Here is a 17830-nt window from a genome sequence, read left to right on the forward strand (position 1 = left end):
TATCCCTTGATTCCCTTAATATCCAAAACTCTATCGATCTCTGTCTTGAATATGCTCAACGACTGAGCCTCCACAGGCCTCTGTGGTAGAGAAACATAGAAACATAGAAAATAGGTGCAGGAGTAGGTCATTCGGCCCTTCGAGCCTGCACTACCATTCAATAAGATCATGGCTGATCATTCCCTCAGTACCACTTTCCTGCTTTCTCTCCATAACCCTTGATCCCCTTAGCCGTAAGGACCATATCTAACTCTCTCTTGAATATATCCAATGAACTGGCATCAGCAACTCTCCGCGGCAGGGAATTCCCCAGGTTTACAACTCTCTGAGTGAAGAAGGTTCTCCACATTTCAGTCCTAAATAGCCTACCCCTTATCCTAAGACTGTGTCCACTGGTTCTAGACTTCCCCAACATCAGGAACATTCTACCCGCATTTAACCTGTCCTGTCCCGTCAGAATTTTATACGTTTCTATGAGATCCCCTCTCATCCTTCTACACTCCAATGTATAAAGACTAAATTGATCCAGTCTCTCCGCATATGTCAGTCCAGCCATCCCGGGAATCAGTCTGGTGAACCTTCGCTGCACTCCCTCAATAGCAAGAACACCCTTCCTCAGATAAGGAGACCAAAATAATATGGTGGAATTCTGCATTAGGATGGAGAATGAAACAGTTAATTCAGAGACCATGGTCCAGAACTTAAAGAAGGGTAACTTTGAAGGTATGAGGAGTGAATTGGCTAGGATAGATTGGCGAATGATACTAAAGGGGTTGACTGTGGATGGGCAATGGCAGACATTTAGAGACCGCATGGATGAACTACAACAATTGTACATTCCAGTCTGGCGTAAAAATAAAAAAGGGAAGGTGGCTCAACCGTGGCTATCAAGCGAAATCAGGGATAGCATTAAAGCCAAGGAAGTGGCATACAAATTGGCCAGAAATAGCAGCGAACCCGGGGACTGGGAGAAATTTAGAACTCAGCAGAGGAGGACAAAGGGTTTGATTAGGGCAGGGAAAATGGAGTACGAGAAGAAGCTTGCAGGGAACATTAAGACGGATTGCAAAAGTTTCTATAGATATGTAAAGAGAAAAAGGTTAGTAAAGACAAACGTAGGTCCCCTGCAGTCAGAATCAGGGGAAGTCATAACGGGGAACAAAGAAATGGCGGACCAATTGAACAAGTACTTTGGTTCGGTATTCACTGAGGAGGACACAAACAACCTTCCGGATATAAAAGGGTTCGGAGGGTCTAGTAAGGAGGAGGAACTGAGGGAAATCCTTATTAGTCGGGAAATTGTGTTGGGGAAATTGATGGGATTGAAGGCCGATAAATCCCCAGGGCCTGATGGACTGCATCCCAGAGTACTTAAGGAGGTGGCCTTGGAAATAGTGGATGCATTGACAGTCATTTTCCAACATTCCATTGACTCTGGATCAGTTCCTATGTAGTGGAGGGTAGCCAATGTAACCCCACTTTTTAAAAAAGGAGGGAGAGAGAAAACAGGGAATTATAGACCGGTCAGCCTGACATCGGTAGTGGGTAAAATGATGGAATCAATTATTAAGGATGTCATAGCAGTGCATTTGGAAAGAGGTAATATGATAGGTCCAAGTCAGCATGGATTTGTGAAAGGGAAATCATGCTTAACAAATCTTCTGGAATTTTTTGAGGATGTTTCCAGTAGAGTGGACAAGGGAGAACCAGTTGATGTGGTATATTTGGACTTTCAGAAGGCTTTCGACAAGGTCCCACACAAGAGATTAATGTGCAAAGTTAAAGCACATGGGATTGGGGGTAGTGTGCTGACATGGATTGAGAACTGGTTGTCAGACAGGAAGCAAAGAGTAGGAGTAAATGGGGACTTTTCAGAATGGCAGGCAGTGACTAGTGGGGTACTGCAAGGTTCTGTGCTGGGGCCCCAGCTGTTTACACTGTACATTAATGATTTAGACGAGGGGATTAAATGTAGTATCTCCAAATTTGCGGATGACACTAAGTTGGGTGGCAGTGTGAGCTGCGAGGAGGATGCTATGAGGCTGCAGAGCGACTTGGATAGGTTAGGTGAGTGGGCAAATGCATGGCAGATGAAGTATAATGTGGATAAATGTGAGGTTATCCACTTTGGTGGTAAAAACAGAGAGAGACAGACTATTATCTGAATGGTGACAGATTAGGAAAAGGGGAGGTGCAAAGAGACCTGGGTGTCATGGTACATCAGTCATTGAAGGTTGGTATGCAGGTACAGCAGGCGGTTAAGAAAGCAAATGACATGTTGGCCTTCATAACGAGGGGATTTGAGTACAGGGGCAGGGAGGCGTTGCTACAATTGTACAGGGCCTTGGTGAGGCCACACCTGAAGTATTGTGTACAGTTTTGGTCTCCTAACTTGAGGAAGGACATTCTTGCTATTGAGGGAGTGCAGCGAAGGTTCACCAGACTGATTCCTGGGATGGCGGGACTGACCTATCAAGAAAGACTGGATCAACTGGGCTTGTATTCACTGGAGTTCAGAAGAATGAGAGGGGACCTCATAGAAACGTTTAAAATTCTGACGGGTTTAGACAGGTTAGATGCAGGAAGAATGTTCCCAATGTTGGGGAAGTCCAGAACCAGGGGACACAGTCTAAGGATAAGGGGGAAGCCATTTAGGACCGAGATGAGGAGTAATTTCTTCACCCAGAGAGTGGTGAACCTGTGGAATTCTCTACCACAGAAAGTTGTTGAGGCCAATTCACTAAATATATTCAAAAAGGAGTTAGATGAAGTCCTTACTACTAGGGGAATCAAGAGGTATGGTGAGAAAGCAGGAATGGAGTACTGAAGTTGCATGTTCAGCCATGAACTCATTGAATGGCGGTGCAGGCTAGAAGGGCCGAATGGCCTACTCCTGCACCTATTTTCTATGTTTCTATGTTTCTAAAACTGAACACAATATTCCAGGTGAGGCCTCACCAAGGCCCTGTACAACTGCAGTAAGACCTCCCTGCTCCTATTCTCAAATCCCCTAGCTATGAAGACCAACATACCATTTGCCTTCTTCACCGCCTACTGTACCTGTATGCCAACTTTCAATGACTGATGTACCATGGCACCCAGGTCTCGTTGCACCTCCCCCTTTCCTAATCTGCCGCCATTCAGATAATATTCTGTCTTCGGGTTTTTGCCACCAAAGTGGATAACCTCACATTTACCCACATTATACTGCATCTGCCATGCATTTGCCCATTCACCTAACCTGTCCAAGTCACCCTGCAGCCTCTTAGCGTCCCTCTCACAGCTCACACCGCCACCCAGTTTAGTGTCATCTACAAACTTGGAGATATTACACATAAATTCCTTCACCTAAATCATTGATGTATATTGTAAAGCACTGAGCCCTGCGGCACTCCACTAGTCGCTGCCTGCCATTCTGAAAAGGACCCATTTATCCCGACTCTCTGCTTCCTGTCTGCAAACCAGTTCTCTATCCACGTCAGTATATTACCCCCAACACCATGTGCTCTGATTTTGCACACCAATCTCTTGTGTGGGACCTTTTGAAAGTCCAAATACACCACATCCACTGGTTCTCCCTTGTCCACTCTACTAGTTACATCCTCAAAAAATTCCAGAAGATTTGTCAAGCATGATTTCCCCTGCATAAATCCATGCTGACTTAGACCGATCCGGTCACTGCTTTCCAAATGCGCTGCTATTTCATGTTTAATAATTGATTCCAACATTTTCCCTACTACTCTCCCTCCCTTTTTAAAAAGTGGTGTTACATTAGCTACCCTCCAGTCCATAGGAACTGATCCAGAGTCGATAGACTGTTGGAAAATGATCACCAGCGCATCCATTATTTCTAGGGCCACTTCCTTAAGTACTCTGGGATGCAGACTATCAGGCCCCGGGGATTTATCGGCCTTCAATCCCATCAATTTCCCTAACACAATTTCCTGCCTAATAAGGATATCCTTCAGTTCCTCCTTCTCACTAGACCCTCGGTCCCCTGGTACTTCCGGAAGGTTATTTGTGTCTTCCTTCGTAAAGACAGAACCAAATGATTTGTTCAATTGGTCTGCCATTTCTTTGTTCCCCATTATAAATTCCAAAGATTCACCACTATCTGAGTGAAGAATTTTCTCCTCATCTCAGTCCTAAATGGCCAACCCGTTATTCTGAGACTGTGCCCCCTGGTTCTAGACTCCCAACCAGAAGAAACATCCTCTCTACATCTACCTTGTCAAGCCCTGTAAGAATTTTGTATGTTTTAATGAGATCATCTCTCATTCTTCTAAACTCTAGAGAATATTGGTCTAGTCTACTCAAATCTCTCCTCATAGGACAATCCCCCCATCCCAGGAATCAGTCTGCTGAACCTTTGTTACACTCCCTCTATGGCAAGAATATCCTTCCTTAGGAAAGGAGACCAAAACTGTATACAATACTCCAGGTGCAGTCTCACCAGGGCCCTATATAATTGCAGTAGGATGTCTTTACTTTTATACCTGTTTCCTACATTACAATAGTGATTACACTTCAGAAGTACTTGACTGGCTGTAAAGTGCTTTGAGATATTCGGTGGTCGTGAAAGGAGCTATATAAATCCAAGTCTGTCTTTCTTTACTCAAATCCTCTTGATATAAAGGCCAACATACCATTTGCTTTCTTAATTGCTTGTTGTACCTGCATGTTAACTTTCAGTGATTCGTGTACAAGGGCACGAGGGATGATATGGCTTTCATGTTACTACATGGCATTACTGTCATAGATTATGATGGCAATGGCATTTAGCATTGCATTTAGTGTCAAACAGGTAAGGATTAACATGAAATGCGATGCATTGAATAATCTCAGACATTTTCTTTTTAGAATTTACCCAGAACCCACCTTGTGTTTTCTTTGCTTTTCTGTGTTTGCAGTAATGGTAGATCTGCCACCCTAGAATGATCATGGATACCAAAAGAAAAAGGGCGGCTGCAACCAACAGGCCGATTTTCATTGTGTTGCTCAGATTAATGTTCATGTTTTGAATAAAAGCCAGGAATTTGCTGGTACTACCCATGTTCCACTTGTGCCTGAAAGGTAAAACAAAGTTCCATGAAGAGAACACTTTAGTGAATGCAGCTGGTAGGTTTCTGCTAATAGGTTTTTAAGGCAGTCGGAAAAAATACTGTACAATCAATTTAAAACTCTTGTTTATAATATGTCCGGGAACACAGAAGGTAAGAGCTGTTGTGAGCTTTATAGTCACATGCAGTGCCGTGGCTTTGAATGGGTTTGGCTGCAGGCCACTTTGCAGCATACGGCCCAATTCAATCACATTGGCCGGACTTTTTTCAATCCCGAGTGTGTGGACCTGCTCAGCAGAGGCCTGCAACCTCATTGAAGTACTTAAATGCTTGCTTTGAGACCCTTAAGAGGCTTTTTAACAGCAGCTTTTGGCTTTAACTTCTTGAGCATAGGATTCACGCACCTCGGGAACCTCAACTGTGAAGGTCAATGGAGATTGTGTGAGTCCATTCATTGACAGCTGGGAAAAACACACCGGCCATGATTTTGCCGGCGCTCAGCGGACAGCTTGGGTGGCAAGTCAGCTGTGAAATTTAAAAATGGTTGACAGCAGATCGGGCACCTGCTGTCAAAACGCGCACATCTACATTTCCCAATATCGTGTCTGCCAGCACTGAGCAGACCCAACACTCAGCGGCAGGGCACCCAATAAAAAGCATTAGTGCCTTGTTTACAGACACTTAACTGTGTTTTTTTCCCCAGCTTTTTGAATTTGACAGGTCGCCCACTGGTTTCCCGATGTGCCTAGACCTCGCCTGTGAAACTGAGGCAGGAGGTCAGCTGATGAGTTGACATCTTCAAATGTCAAGTCAAAGCTCCCAGCTGATTGAGAAATGTTCTCTTAACCATTAGCTTCCCTAAAGTGCATTTCCACAACAGATTCAGAATGCTGCAAGTCTTTACACAAGTCTCCATCCAGTCTGACTCCATGACCTCTCCCACCATTGACAGATCACTACTGTCATCTCTACTTTAGCTGCCATCTATTCCATCGGCACGAGAGCACTTTATACTCTCTCACCTTGGTCCTCAGAATCTGACCATGATCAGCCCCAAAACCAGCATCACCAGGCACACCAGCAGCACCAATAACAACACCAACCTTCCCCGCAGTGCTGCACAGGACACAGGGCATCAGCATCCGACCACATCGTTGCCCAGGATGCCAGGGATGGCCTCACCATGGCCCGATTTACTTCACTTGATACTGTACACCCTGGCTGCCACATGATGCATCAGGTTGGCACCACCCCACACCAACATCATAAAGCATCCCAACAATGCCAAGCCATTCCTTTCACACTCATCAGCATTCCAGGGGGTACCATTATGTCTCACCATTCACTGTAACTCACTAAGCCACTTCCAAAGGTGCTCACAAATCTGTTCAAGAACGCAAAGTGTTGAAAATAAAGATTTCAATGTTTGACAGCACATTAATATAAACTTCAGATGAACATTGATTAAAACACCCAAGTCTCTACCCTTGTGTGTTGTTATTTGGTATGATTGGCCTAGGATGAGGGTGAGTGTGAGGGGTGACTAGTGAGATGGGGAAATGATAATGTAGATAAAGAGGGATGGGTGAGTTGCAAGGTAAGTTGGTGTGAGTAAGGACATGCAGGAGTAGGGTAGGAAAGGCAGAGTGATAGGGATATGATGAATAGTACAGTAAGATGAGGTTTAGTGTGGCTTTGCAGTAATGTTTTGTGATCTATGGAGTCAGTCATGGGAGAGCCTGGGTGCAGCCATGCACCCCTGTACAGTGTTTGTCAGTGTTTGCAGCACCTCAATGCTGTGGACCACTGACAGCACAAATGTCAAAGTAAATTTACACATGGTCCCTTTAAGGAAACTGGCTGATTTACTTTGACACAGTTCCTTCAATTGACCAGGAAAATTGCTGGGTGGACTTAACAAGCCCAATCAGAGGAAAGTCATGTCAGAGGCTGGGATGCAGCCAACAGCGAGGCCACGACCTACCACCGATGTCACCCGCCACAGACCCACCGATGTAGGAAAAACCACAGCCATAAATGCTCCAACATTATTCCTGCTTACTTGGCTAATGGAAAGGCTCTCACTGACTCCAATTTGTGCTGAGATTTAGCTTTTTGTTTGCCGGTCATTTCTGCAACCTTGGAAGCTACACTCACCACGTTGCTAGTCATTATCACTATATTGAGGAATGGGCCTCCGATCTCCACTTAACTTGCCATCTATTAGATCAGCATGGGTGCCACTTCTGCTGTCTCACCTTGGACCTCAGAATCAGACCAAGATGAGCCCCAGCACCAACATCACCAGCCACACCAGCAGCAACAACACCAGCAGCCTTCTCCTCACCGACCTGATGCTCCACAGGAGAGGGGATCAGCACAGGGTTGGACCATGTCAGAGGCAATACCCCCAACACAGGGTACAGTCAGAGGATGAGCTTCCTGGACATGACGGAGCAGCAGTGCTTTAGGAGGCTCAGGCTATTGCACCAGGCCATTGCAGATATTTGTAGATTGTTGGAACAAGACTTGCTGCCCAGAGGACCTGGTGGACACTCCTTAACAGTGGCTGCCAAAATCACAATTGCCCTCAACTTCTTCACCTCCGGTTTGTTAGAAATTAGGGTTATCTGAAAATGATACTGTGTTTATTGATTGTATGTTTCTGCTCGAGGAAAGAAAAGGGTTAATGTATAAGCTATGTTTTACCTGAGAATGCTTAAGTTTCGCTTTCCTGAGACAGTGTTTTTAATTAGTTAGATTAGAGAATGCATAACATTTTGACTTAGTCTTTAATTTGGCCAATGAAGGCCCAGCCTTCTATCATTATTACTAATAACCAATTATAATGCCAAGGTAGAATTTGGAATTTGTTTAACAGATATTAAAAGTTAATTGGTATAAAAGACATTGAAGGAATGTGAGATAGGGTATCGATGACGCCTGGCTGAAATAAGATAGTTCGAGCTTGGGATTCCTGATTGAAAGGCCTAAGGTTGCCCTGAGACATGCACCGGTTGGAGCAGGCAGACAAGGCAGGATGCGATAAGAGACTATAGCTATGAGGGAACTGGGCTTGACAGATAAGAGGTGTCCAGATGGATGGATTGGTCTTCAAAACTGTAAACTAGAAAGATGCGTAATGGTTGTAAAGATCCCTCCTTCAGGGTGGGTCTTCATCGACAAGTGGAGACAAAGAACTAAAAGTACTATTGGGTAATAAGTTTTTAAGGGTGCCTCCATAGGTCGAATAGCCCTGTCAATAATTCGATTACAGGTCACCCCTAAAAAGAGGATAAAAGAAGCACCATTAGGTCGGGAAGGGAAAACCACACCAAGGTGAGCTGGTTGAATGCTCTTTCGAGAGTGGACCCTGCTCATCGAAGTTAACACTCTTGGGGTTCTAAAGGAAAGGAAGAGATGGATATTTGCCATGTTATGTATGCAACCCTATGTAACTAGCATTCCTCCGCCACCAGAGGGCATATCTGTTGGAGTCCCAAGGGATCCCAGCATAAGCAGGCCTCCCATGCTGTACCAACACTCTGGAGTTAGAATAAAGAGACTAAGGTCACACTTACTCACGTCTACAGTACTCAATCACATTAGATTATTCTGGACATAACATGTTGGAGAACTGCTTGTCACGGTCGTATGCTTTTGCTGTATAACTCATGTGCTATATTCCGTCCTGAACTCTGAATAAACACAATATATCCACCTTGTTGGTTTGCATCGAACCTGATTATTAAGGTAACCAGAGATAGACACTGCTTTTTCAAGCTAACAGGCTCCTACCAGAGATCTGCAGCAGACATTTGCAGGGATTTGCAGTCAACCCCCCACAGATGCATCACCCAGGTGATCGATGCCATGTTTGACAAGTCAGCCAATTATGTCAACTTTGCCACTGATGAAGCCAGTGTTACTGAATGGGCGCACAGCTTTGCGGCACTGGCTGGCTTCTCACAGGTGCAGGGCATCATTAACTGCACACATGTGGCCTTTAAGGTACCCCCACATCACTCAGGAGAACCGCCAAGAGCATCCACTCCCTCAATGTTCTTAGGCAATCCCCCGGAGTCGAGGATGTCTTGCTTCCACGCTAATATGAGTTCTAAGGTGATTGATGAGACCAATGCGGATCTACAGTCTCTGTCACAGGTGGGGCAGGTGGTGGTCGAAAGGACGGGTGGGTAAGGTGCTTGATTTGTCGTACGCTCCTTCCGCTATTTGTACTTGGCTTCCGCATGCTCCCGGCAAAGAGACTCAAAGTGTTCGGCGCCTTCTCGGATGCTTCTCCTCCACTTTGAGTGGTCATGGGCTAAGGATTCCCAAGAGTCGGTGGCAATGTTGCACTTTTTCAAGAAGGATTTGAGGGTGTCCTGGAAGCGTTTACTCTGCTCTCCTGGGGCTCACTTGCCGTGTCGGAACTCGGAGTAGAGCGCTTGTTTTGGGAGTCTAGTATCGGGCATGCAGACGATGTGGCCCATCCTTGGAGCTGCTCAAGCATGGTCAATGCTTTGATGCTGGGGATGATGGCCTGAGCGAGAACACTGGTGTTAGTGCATCTATCCTGCCAATGGATTTGCAGGATTTTGCGGGGGAAGCGTTGGTGGTACTTCTCCAGCGTATTGAGGTGCCTACTGTACATGGTCCATGTCTCTGAGGCATATAGGAGGGAGGGTATCACTACTGCTCTGTTGACCATGCGCTTGGTGCCGGGTTTGAGATCTTGGTCTTTGAACACTCTCTTCCTCATATGACCAAAGGCGGCGCTGGCGCATTGAAGGCAGTGTTGGACTTCGTCATTGATGTCTGTTCTTGTTGACAGTAGACTCCCAAGGTATGGGAAATGGTCCACATTGTCCAAAGTCTTATCACGGATCTTGATAATTGGACGCAGTAGTGTGTGGCGGGGCAGGTTGGTAGAGAACCTTTGTCTTATGGATGTTTAATGTAAGGCCCAAACTCTTGTACACTTCGGTGAAGGTGTCGACGATGGTTTGGAGTTCGACCTCCAAGTCAGCATAAACGCAAGTGTCATCTGCATGCTGTAATTCAATGACAGAGGTTGGAACAGCAACCATAAAAAAAACATCATGCATATGTGTGCCAGATTCCCTGGCAGCTGCCATGACTCTTTCGTGCTGTGCCAGTCCACCCTCTCTCAGCTCTTCACACCTCCAAACGGACTTACCAGCTGGTTGCTTGGAGACAAGGACTATCCACTGAAGATGTGGTTCATGACACCCTGGAAGAGGCCAAATACTGAGGCCCAGGAGCATTATAGTGACAGCCACATGTCCACCAGATTTGTCATAGAGCAAGCAATAGGCATGCTGAAAATGTGCTTCAGATGCCTTGACAAATCTGGAGAAGCCCTTCAAAAGCCAGAGTACTGCGTGCAGTTGTGATCACTACATTATAGGAAAGATGTGATTGCACTAGAGATGGTACAGAGGAGATTTACGAGGATGTTGCCTGAACAGGAGAATTTTAGCTATGAGGAAAGATTTGATAGGCTGGGGTTGTTTTCTTTGGAACAGAGGAGGCTGAGGGCATACTTAATTGAGGTGTATAACATTATGATGGGCCTAGATAGAGTGGATAGGAAGGGACTTATTTCCCCTAGCAGTGAGATCAATAACCAGGGGGCATGGATTTAAAATAATTGGTAGGAAGTTTACAGGGGATCTGAGGAGAAATTGTTTCACCCATAGGGTGGTGGGTGTCTGGAACTCACTGCCTGAAATGGTGGTAGAGGCAGAGACCCTCAGCATTTAAAAAGTACTTAGCTATGCACTTGAAGCGCCGTAACCTACAGGGCTATGGACCAAGAGCTGAAAAATGGGATTAGGCTGGATAGCTCTTTGTCGGCGGCACAAGACATGATGGGTTTTATGACCTCCTTCTGTGCTGTAAATTTCTATGGTTCCCCAGAATCATTGTTGTTTGTTGCACGCTGCACAACATAGCGCAGCAGCAAGGATTGGAGCTTCTGGAGGAGCAAGGTGCAGAGCACATAGCCGCTTCAGAAGAGGAGGAGGAGGAATCTGAGGTGGAGATGGCACCAGCAGTGGCGCACATTGCTGCCGGGGAGGCCCGGGGGTGGCCTCATAATGGCCAGATTTACTTAACTTGCTCCAATGTACCCAGATGCTGTACTAAGCTCCCCCCTCCCCAACAACACCATAAAGCAGCCCTACAATGACCAGCCATTCCTCTCACCCAAATCCCCATTCGCTCCAAGTGACAAGGCCACTTCCTGGGTAGTAGACAAAAATGGATAAGGCTGAAAAGTGGTGAAAAGAAATATATTTATCTGTGCCAATAATATAACTGAAACTTATCACTAACATATTTTCATACACCCATGTGCTTACCCATGTGCATCTACAATTGAGTCTTTTCTTTTCCACGTGTTTCTACGAGGTGCAACCCCAGTGGCTTCAGCAGAGATAGAGGCAGGCTGCTCACTTCTCTGCTGTAACTGCTTTGACACTTTTGGCAGATGTCCTCTGGGTTTTGGAGCCTGTGATGGCCCTGCCAAAGACTACTACTCCTGCGAGTGAGCAGGGGCAGACTTAGCCATCAGGATCCAAGGAAGCATGTGTGGCTCTGACTGAGGGTTAGGCAATGGGGGAGAAGTATGTCGCTTTGAGAGGAACCCCCATTTCCAGGTCCCCTCTCACCATCATCCCTCTCATGAGCCACCCGCACTTCCCTGCTCGCACGGAGCACCTTGCTGCACATTAGTGGAGTGATGAAGGCCAAGTCTATGTTTATACCTCTCCTCGAGATGAGGTCAATAAGCATCTGCCATCTGTTGTCCACAACTAGCATGTTCTTGTGTGACTGGCACATTTGCTGCTCCATGCAATGGAGCAGCACATTGTCCCCATCGCCTGCAAGTTGGTGGTGCTCATGTTGGAGATGGACTCCTCCATTCTCTGCACATTTCCACAGATCACAGCTGCAACAGCCTTATGCAACTGTTTCACCAGGGATAACACTTCTTCGAAATAGTGCTATGGGATCTTTTACGTCCACCTGAGAGAGCAGACATTTCATCTGAAAGATGACACCTCCCTCAGCATTGCACTGGAATGTCATCCTAGATTTCTGTGCTCCAATCCCTGGAGTGGGACTTGAACCAACAACTTTCTGACTCAGAGGCAAGTGTCTACCCACTGAGCCACAGCTGACACTTACAATGTGTTAGAAGGATCAGCAAGTGACGCCATATAGGTTGAACTGAAGAACAAAAAAAGGGCAATCACACTGCTGGGAGTATACTATATAGCCCCAAATAGTCACAGGGAGCTAGAAGAACAAATATGTAGGCAAACTTCTGAGAAGTGCAAAAATAATAGGGGATTTCAGCTACACTAATAATAGCTGGGATAGAATCAGTGTATAAGTTATAAAGGGCGCAGAATTCTTGAAATGCATTCAAGAGAATCTTCTTAGCTAGTACGTAGCTAAAGAGAGGGGGCAGTTCCGGATTTGGTTTTAGGGGATGAAGCTGGGCAGGTGGAAGGGGTATCAGTGGGAAAGCATTTTGGTGGTAGTGATCATAATTCAGTTCGATTTAGTCTAATAATGGAAAAGAACAAAGATAGACCAGGAGTAAAAGTTCTCAATTGAGGAAAGGCCAATTTTACTAAGCTGAGATGTGATTTCGCAAAAGTGAATTGGAAACAGCTACTTGAAGGCAAATCAGCATCAGAGCAATAGCAGGCATTCAAGGAGGAGATAGTGAGAGATCAAAGCAAATATGTTCCCACAAAGAAAAAGGGTGGTGTTCCCAAATGTAGAGTCCCCTGGATGTCAAGTGGCATATAGGGTAGGATAAGGCAAAAATGGGAAGCTTATGTCAGATACTGAGAGTTAAATACAGCGGCAAGCTTAGAAGTAAAGCAAGTGCAGGGGTGAAAATAAAAAGGAAATTAGGAATGCAAAGAGAGGGCATGAAAAACTATTGGCAAGTAAAATCAAAGAAAACCCAAAGATGTTTTATAAATACCTAAAGAACAAAAGGATAACTAAAGAAAGATTAGAGCCGATTCAGTCCAAAAAGGAAATGTGTGTGTGGAGGCCGAAGACGTGGGTATGATTCTTAATGAATATTTCCATCTGTCTTCACAAAAGAGAGGGACGATTGTAGTTAAGGAGGAGGAATGCAAAATATTAGATATAAACAAAGTGGGAGAGGAAGTATTAAGGGATTTAGCATCTTTGAAAGTAGATAAATCACCAGGCCCGGATGAAATGTATCCCAGGCTGTTAAGAGAAGCAAGGGAGGAAATAGCGGAGGTTACAGGTGTGGTGCCGGAGGACTGGAAGACTGCTAACATTGTACAGTTGTTTAAAAAATAGAGAAAGGGATAGACCAAATAATTACAGGCCAGTCAGCCTAGCCTCACTGGTGGGAAAATTAATGGAAAAGTTCTGAGGGACAATATTAATCATCATTTAGAAATCCACGGATTAATCAAGGACAGTCAGCATGGATTTGTTAAGAGTGGTTGTGTCTGACTCACTTGATTGAATAACTTGAGGAGGGTCAATGAGGATAGCGCGTTTGATGTAGTCTACATGAATTTTAGCAAGGTTTTTGACAAGGTCCCACATGGCAGATTGGTCAGAAAGTAAAAGCCCATGGGATCCAAGGAAAAGTGGCAAGTTGGATCGAAAATTGGCTCAGTGGCAAGAAGCAAATGGTCAGCGTTGATGGGTGTTTTTATGACTGGAAGGCTGCTCCCAGTAGAGTTCCGCAGGGCTCACTGTAGGTCCCTTGCTTTTTGTGGCCATATATCAATGATTTAGACTTCAATGTAGGGCATAATTAAGAAGTTTGCAGATGATACTAAAATTGACCTTGTAGTTGATACTGTAGAAGAAAGATGTAGACTGCAGGAACTGGTCAGGTGGGCAGAAAAATGGCAAATGGAATTCAATGTGGAGAAGTGTGAGGTAATGCATTTGGGGAGGGCTAACAAGGCAAGGGTATACACAATAAATGGTGGGATACTGAGAAGTGTAGAGGAACAGAGAGCCCTTGGGTGGGACACAGAATGTGCATGTCCACAGATCCCTGAAGGTAGCAGGACAGGTAGAAAAGAAACAAAGGCATGCAATGTGGCCAAGACTAGTAGGAGACCAGAGGATTGGGAAATTTTTAAAAGCCAGCAGAGAACGACTAAAAAAATGATTCAGAGGGAAGATAGATTATGAAAGTAAACTAGCACAAAAAATAAAAACAGATAGTAAGAGTTTCTACAGGTACATGAAAAGGAAATGAGTGGCTAAAGTAAATGTTGGTCCCTAGAGGATGAGACTGGAGAATTAATAATGGAGAACAGGGAAATGGCAGAGACGTTGAACAAATATTTTGTATCATGGTAGAAGACACTAAAAACATCCGAATAGTGGATAATTAAGGGACTATATGTAGGGAGGAACTTAATACAATCACTTTCACTAATGAAGTAGTACTAGGTAAAATAATGGGACTAAAGGTGGACAAGTCCCCTGGACCTGATGGCTTACATCCTAGGGTCTTAAGCGAGATAGTGGATGCATTGGTTGTAACCTACCAAAATTCCCTTGATTCTGGAGCGGTCCCAGCAGATTGGAAAACCGCAAATGTAATACCCCTATTTAAAAAAGGAGGCAGACACAAAGCAAGAAACTATAGACCAGTTAGCCTAACATCTGTCATTGCAAAAATGTTGGAGTCCATTATTAAGGAAGCAGTAGCGGAACATTTGGAAAAGCATGATTCAATCAAGCAGAATCAGCATGGTTTTATGAAAAATTTGCTGGAGTTCTTTGAGGATGTAACGAGCAGGGTGGATAAGGGGGAACCAAGTGGATGTGGTGTATTTGAATTTCCAGAAGGCATTCGATAAGGTGCCACATAAGAGGTTACTACACAAGGCAAAAGCTCACAGGTTTGGAGGTAATATATTAGCATGGATAGAGGATTGGTTAACTAACAGAAAACAGAGAGTCAGGATAAATGGGTCATTTTCTGGTTGGCAAACAGTGACTAGAGGGGTTCTGCAGGGATCGGTGTTGGGTCCTCAACTATTTACAATCTATATTAATGACTTGGATGAAGGGACCAGTGTATTGTAGCCAAGTTTGCTGATGATTCAAAGATGGGTGGGAAAGCAAATTGTGAGGAGAACACAAAAAATCTGCAAAGGGATATAGCCAGGCTAAGTGAATGGGCAAAAATTTGGCAGATGGTGTATGATGTGGGAAAATGTGAGATTATCCACTTTGGCAGAAAAAATAGAAAAGCAAATTACTATTTAAATGGAGAAAAATTGCAAAGTGCTGCAGTACAAAGAGACCTGGGAGTCCTTGTGCATGAAATGCAAAATGTTAGTATGCAGATACAGCAAGTAATCAGGAAGACAAATGGAATGTTGGCCTTTATTGCAAGGGGGATAGAGTATAAAAGCAGAGAAGTCCTGCTACAACTGTAGAGGGTATTGGTGAGGCCACACCTGGAGTACTGTGTACAGTTTTGGTCTCCGTATTTAAGGAAGGATATACTTGCATTGGAGGCTGTTCAGAGAAGGTTCACTAGGTTGATTCCGGAGATGAGGGGGTTGACTTATGAGGATAGGTTCAGTAGGTTGGGCCTATACTCATTGGAGTTCAGAAGAATGAGAGGTGATCTTATTGAAACTTATAAGATAATGAGGGGGCTCGACAAAGTGGATGCAGAGAGGATATTTCCACTCATAGGGGAAACTGAAAGTAGGGGACATCGTCTCAGAAGAAGGGGACGCCCATTTAAAACTGAGATGAGGAGAAATTTCTTCTCTCAGAGGGTTGTAAATCTATGAAATTCTCTGCCCCAGAGAACTGTGGAGGCTGGGTCATTGAATATATTTAAGGTGGAGAGAGACAGATTTTTGAGCGATAAGGGAGTAAAGGGTAATGGGGAGCGGGTAGGGAAGTGGAGCTGAGTCCATGATCAGATCAGCCATGATCTTATTGAATGGCAGAGCAGGCTCGAGGGGCCAAATGTCCTACTCCTGAGCCTATTTCTTATGTTCTTATGTGGTTAAGAAGACATACCGGATACTTTCCTTTATTAGTCAAGGCATAGAATATAAGAGCAGGGAGATTATACTTGAACTGTATAAAACACTAGTTAGGCCACAGCTAGAGTACTGTGTACACTTCTGGTCACCATGTTACAGGAAAGATGTGATTGCACTAGAGAGGGTACAGAGGAGATTTAAGAGGATGTTGCCAGGACTGGAGAATTTTAGCTGAGGAAAGATTTGTTAGGCTGTTGTTTTCTTTGTAGTAGAGGAGGCTGAGGGGAGACTTAATTGAAGTGTATAAAATTATGAGGAGCCTAGATAGAGTGGATAGGAAGGACCTATTTCCCCTAGCAGATAGGTCAATAACCATAGAATTAAAGTAATTGCTGTAGAAAGATTAGAGGGGAGTAGAGGAGAACATTTTTCACCCAGAAGGCGGTGAGGGTCTGGAACTCACCGCCTGAAAGGTTGGTAGAGGCAGAAATGTTCATCGTGTTTAAAACGTACTTGGATGTGCACTTGAAGTGCAGTAACCTACAAGGCTATGGACCAACAGCTGGAAAGTAGGATTAGGCTGGATTTTTCTATGATTCGATGATAGGTGGAGGTTGTAACTGCGAGTGCAGGGGCCAGTTGCTGGGTGTAGAGCACCTTGTTGCAGCCAGACCTGTCTTGCATCCTTCTATTGGTCCTGCTCTTCCAAATAAGCGGGATTCTCATTTGGAAACCCATTTTAGTACTATTAATGAGATTGGTGGTAAATGCCATTGGCCCAATGGTTGCCACAAAAATACCTGAACTCCTCAGAAGAAGAAACAAAAAAAGACACAAGAAAATATATTACAATATGGACTGTAAATTCTAGTTGTCTCAAGGAAGGACTCTTTAAAAACATTATTCGCAACAGTTTACACGTGCAGGTGTATGAGTCAACAATATCCCAGCAGAAATGCTGGGAAACTGTGAAAGGAATGTTAATAAATCATTCATTATCATCATAGGCGGTCCCTCAAACAAGGATGACTTGTTGCATGATCTTATTGAATGGTGGTACAGGCATGAAGGGCCGAATGGCCTACTCCTGCACCTATTTTCTATGTTTCTATGTTTCTATGACTTGCTTCCACACCAAAAGGGATGAGTTCACAGATGTTTCAATGGAGGACCCGATATTCCAGTCCTGAACTCCAGGGATGGAAGATATCTGTGCGTGGATTTTTTTAACGTGTGGTGACCGTTGCACATCAGCCATCACACTGGCTTGACAGAGCTAGGCCTTTATCCAGTGGCAATGATTAACCAGGACGACTGGAGACCTGCTCTGCTGCACGGATCTAGTGCGCACTCATATCGCAGTGTGGACTGGCCCGTGCTGCCCCTGGGCCCTCGGCTCTTCTGGGCACTGCAACCTCATTTGCTGCACTTCCGCTACGATCTCTCGCCGCTCTTCCGCCACACCTCCACCACGATCTCTCAACATTCTTCCGCCATGATCTCTTACCGTTGATCTCTGACCACTCCTCTGCCACAATCTCTCGCCACTGCTCCACCACAAAACATTCGGCACACTTCCGCCACGATCTCTCACCAGACCTCTGCACCAAACATTTGCCGCACCTTTGCCACGATCTCTTGCCGCTCATCTCTTGTCACATCTCAGCTACGATCTCTCACTGCTCCTCCACCTCAATCATT

General features: G+C 44.9%; 1 protein-coding gene across 4 annotated transcripts in view; it reads right to left on the minus strand.

The window, feature by feature from the left end:
- syt19 (synaptotagmin XIX) overlaps positions 1-17830 on the minus strand; it is a 227625-nt gene that overhangs the window by 82608 nt on the left and 127187 nt on the right. For all 4 annotated transcript variants that reach the window (XM_070899628.1, XM_070899629.1, XM_070899630.1 and 1 more), the window contains one exon: positions 4879-5066. In XM_070899628.1, the coding sequence (XP_070755729.1) occupies positions 4879-5053 (175 nt within the window). In that variant the 5' untranslated portion in view covers positions 5054-5066. The remainder of the gene's footprint in view (positions 1-4878; positions 5067-17830) is intronic.

This window comes from Pristiophorus japonicus, chromosome 14, assembly GCF_044704955.1.
Source record: "Pristiophorus japonicus isolate sPriJap1 chromosome 14, sPriJap1.hap1, whole genome shotgun sequence".
NCBI lineage: Eukaryota > Metazoa > Chordata > Chondrichthyes > Pristiophoridae > Pristiophorus > Pristiophorus japonicus.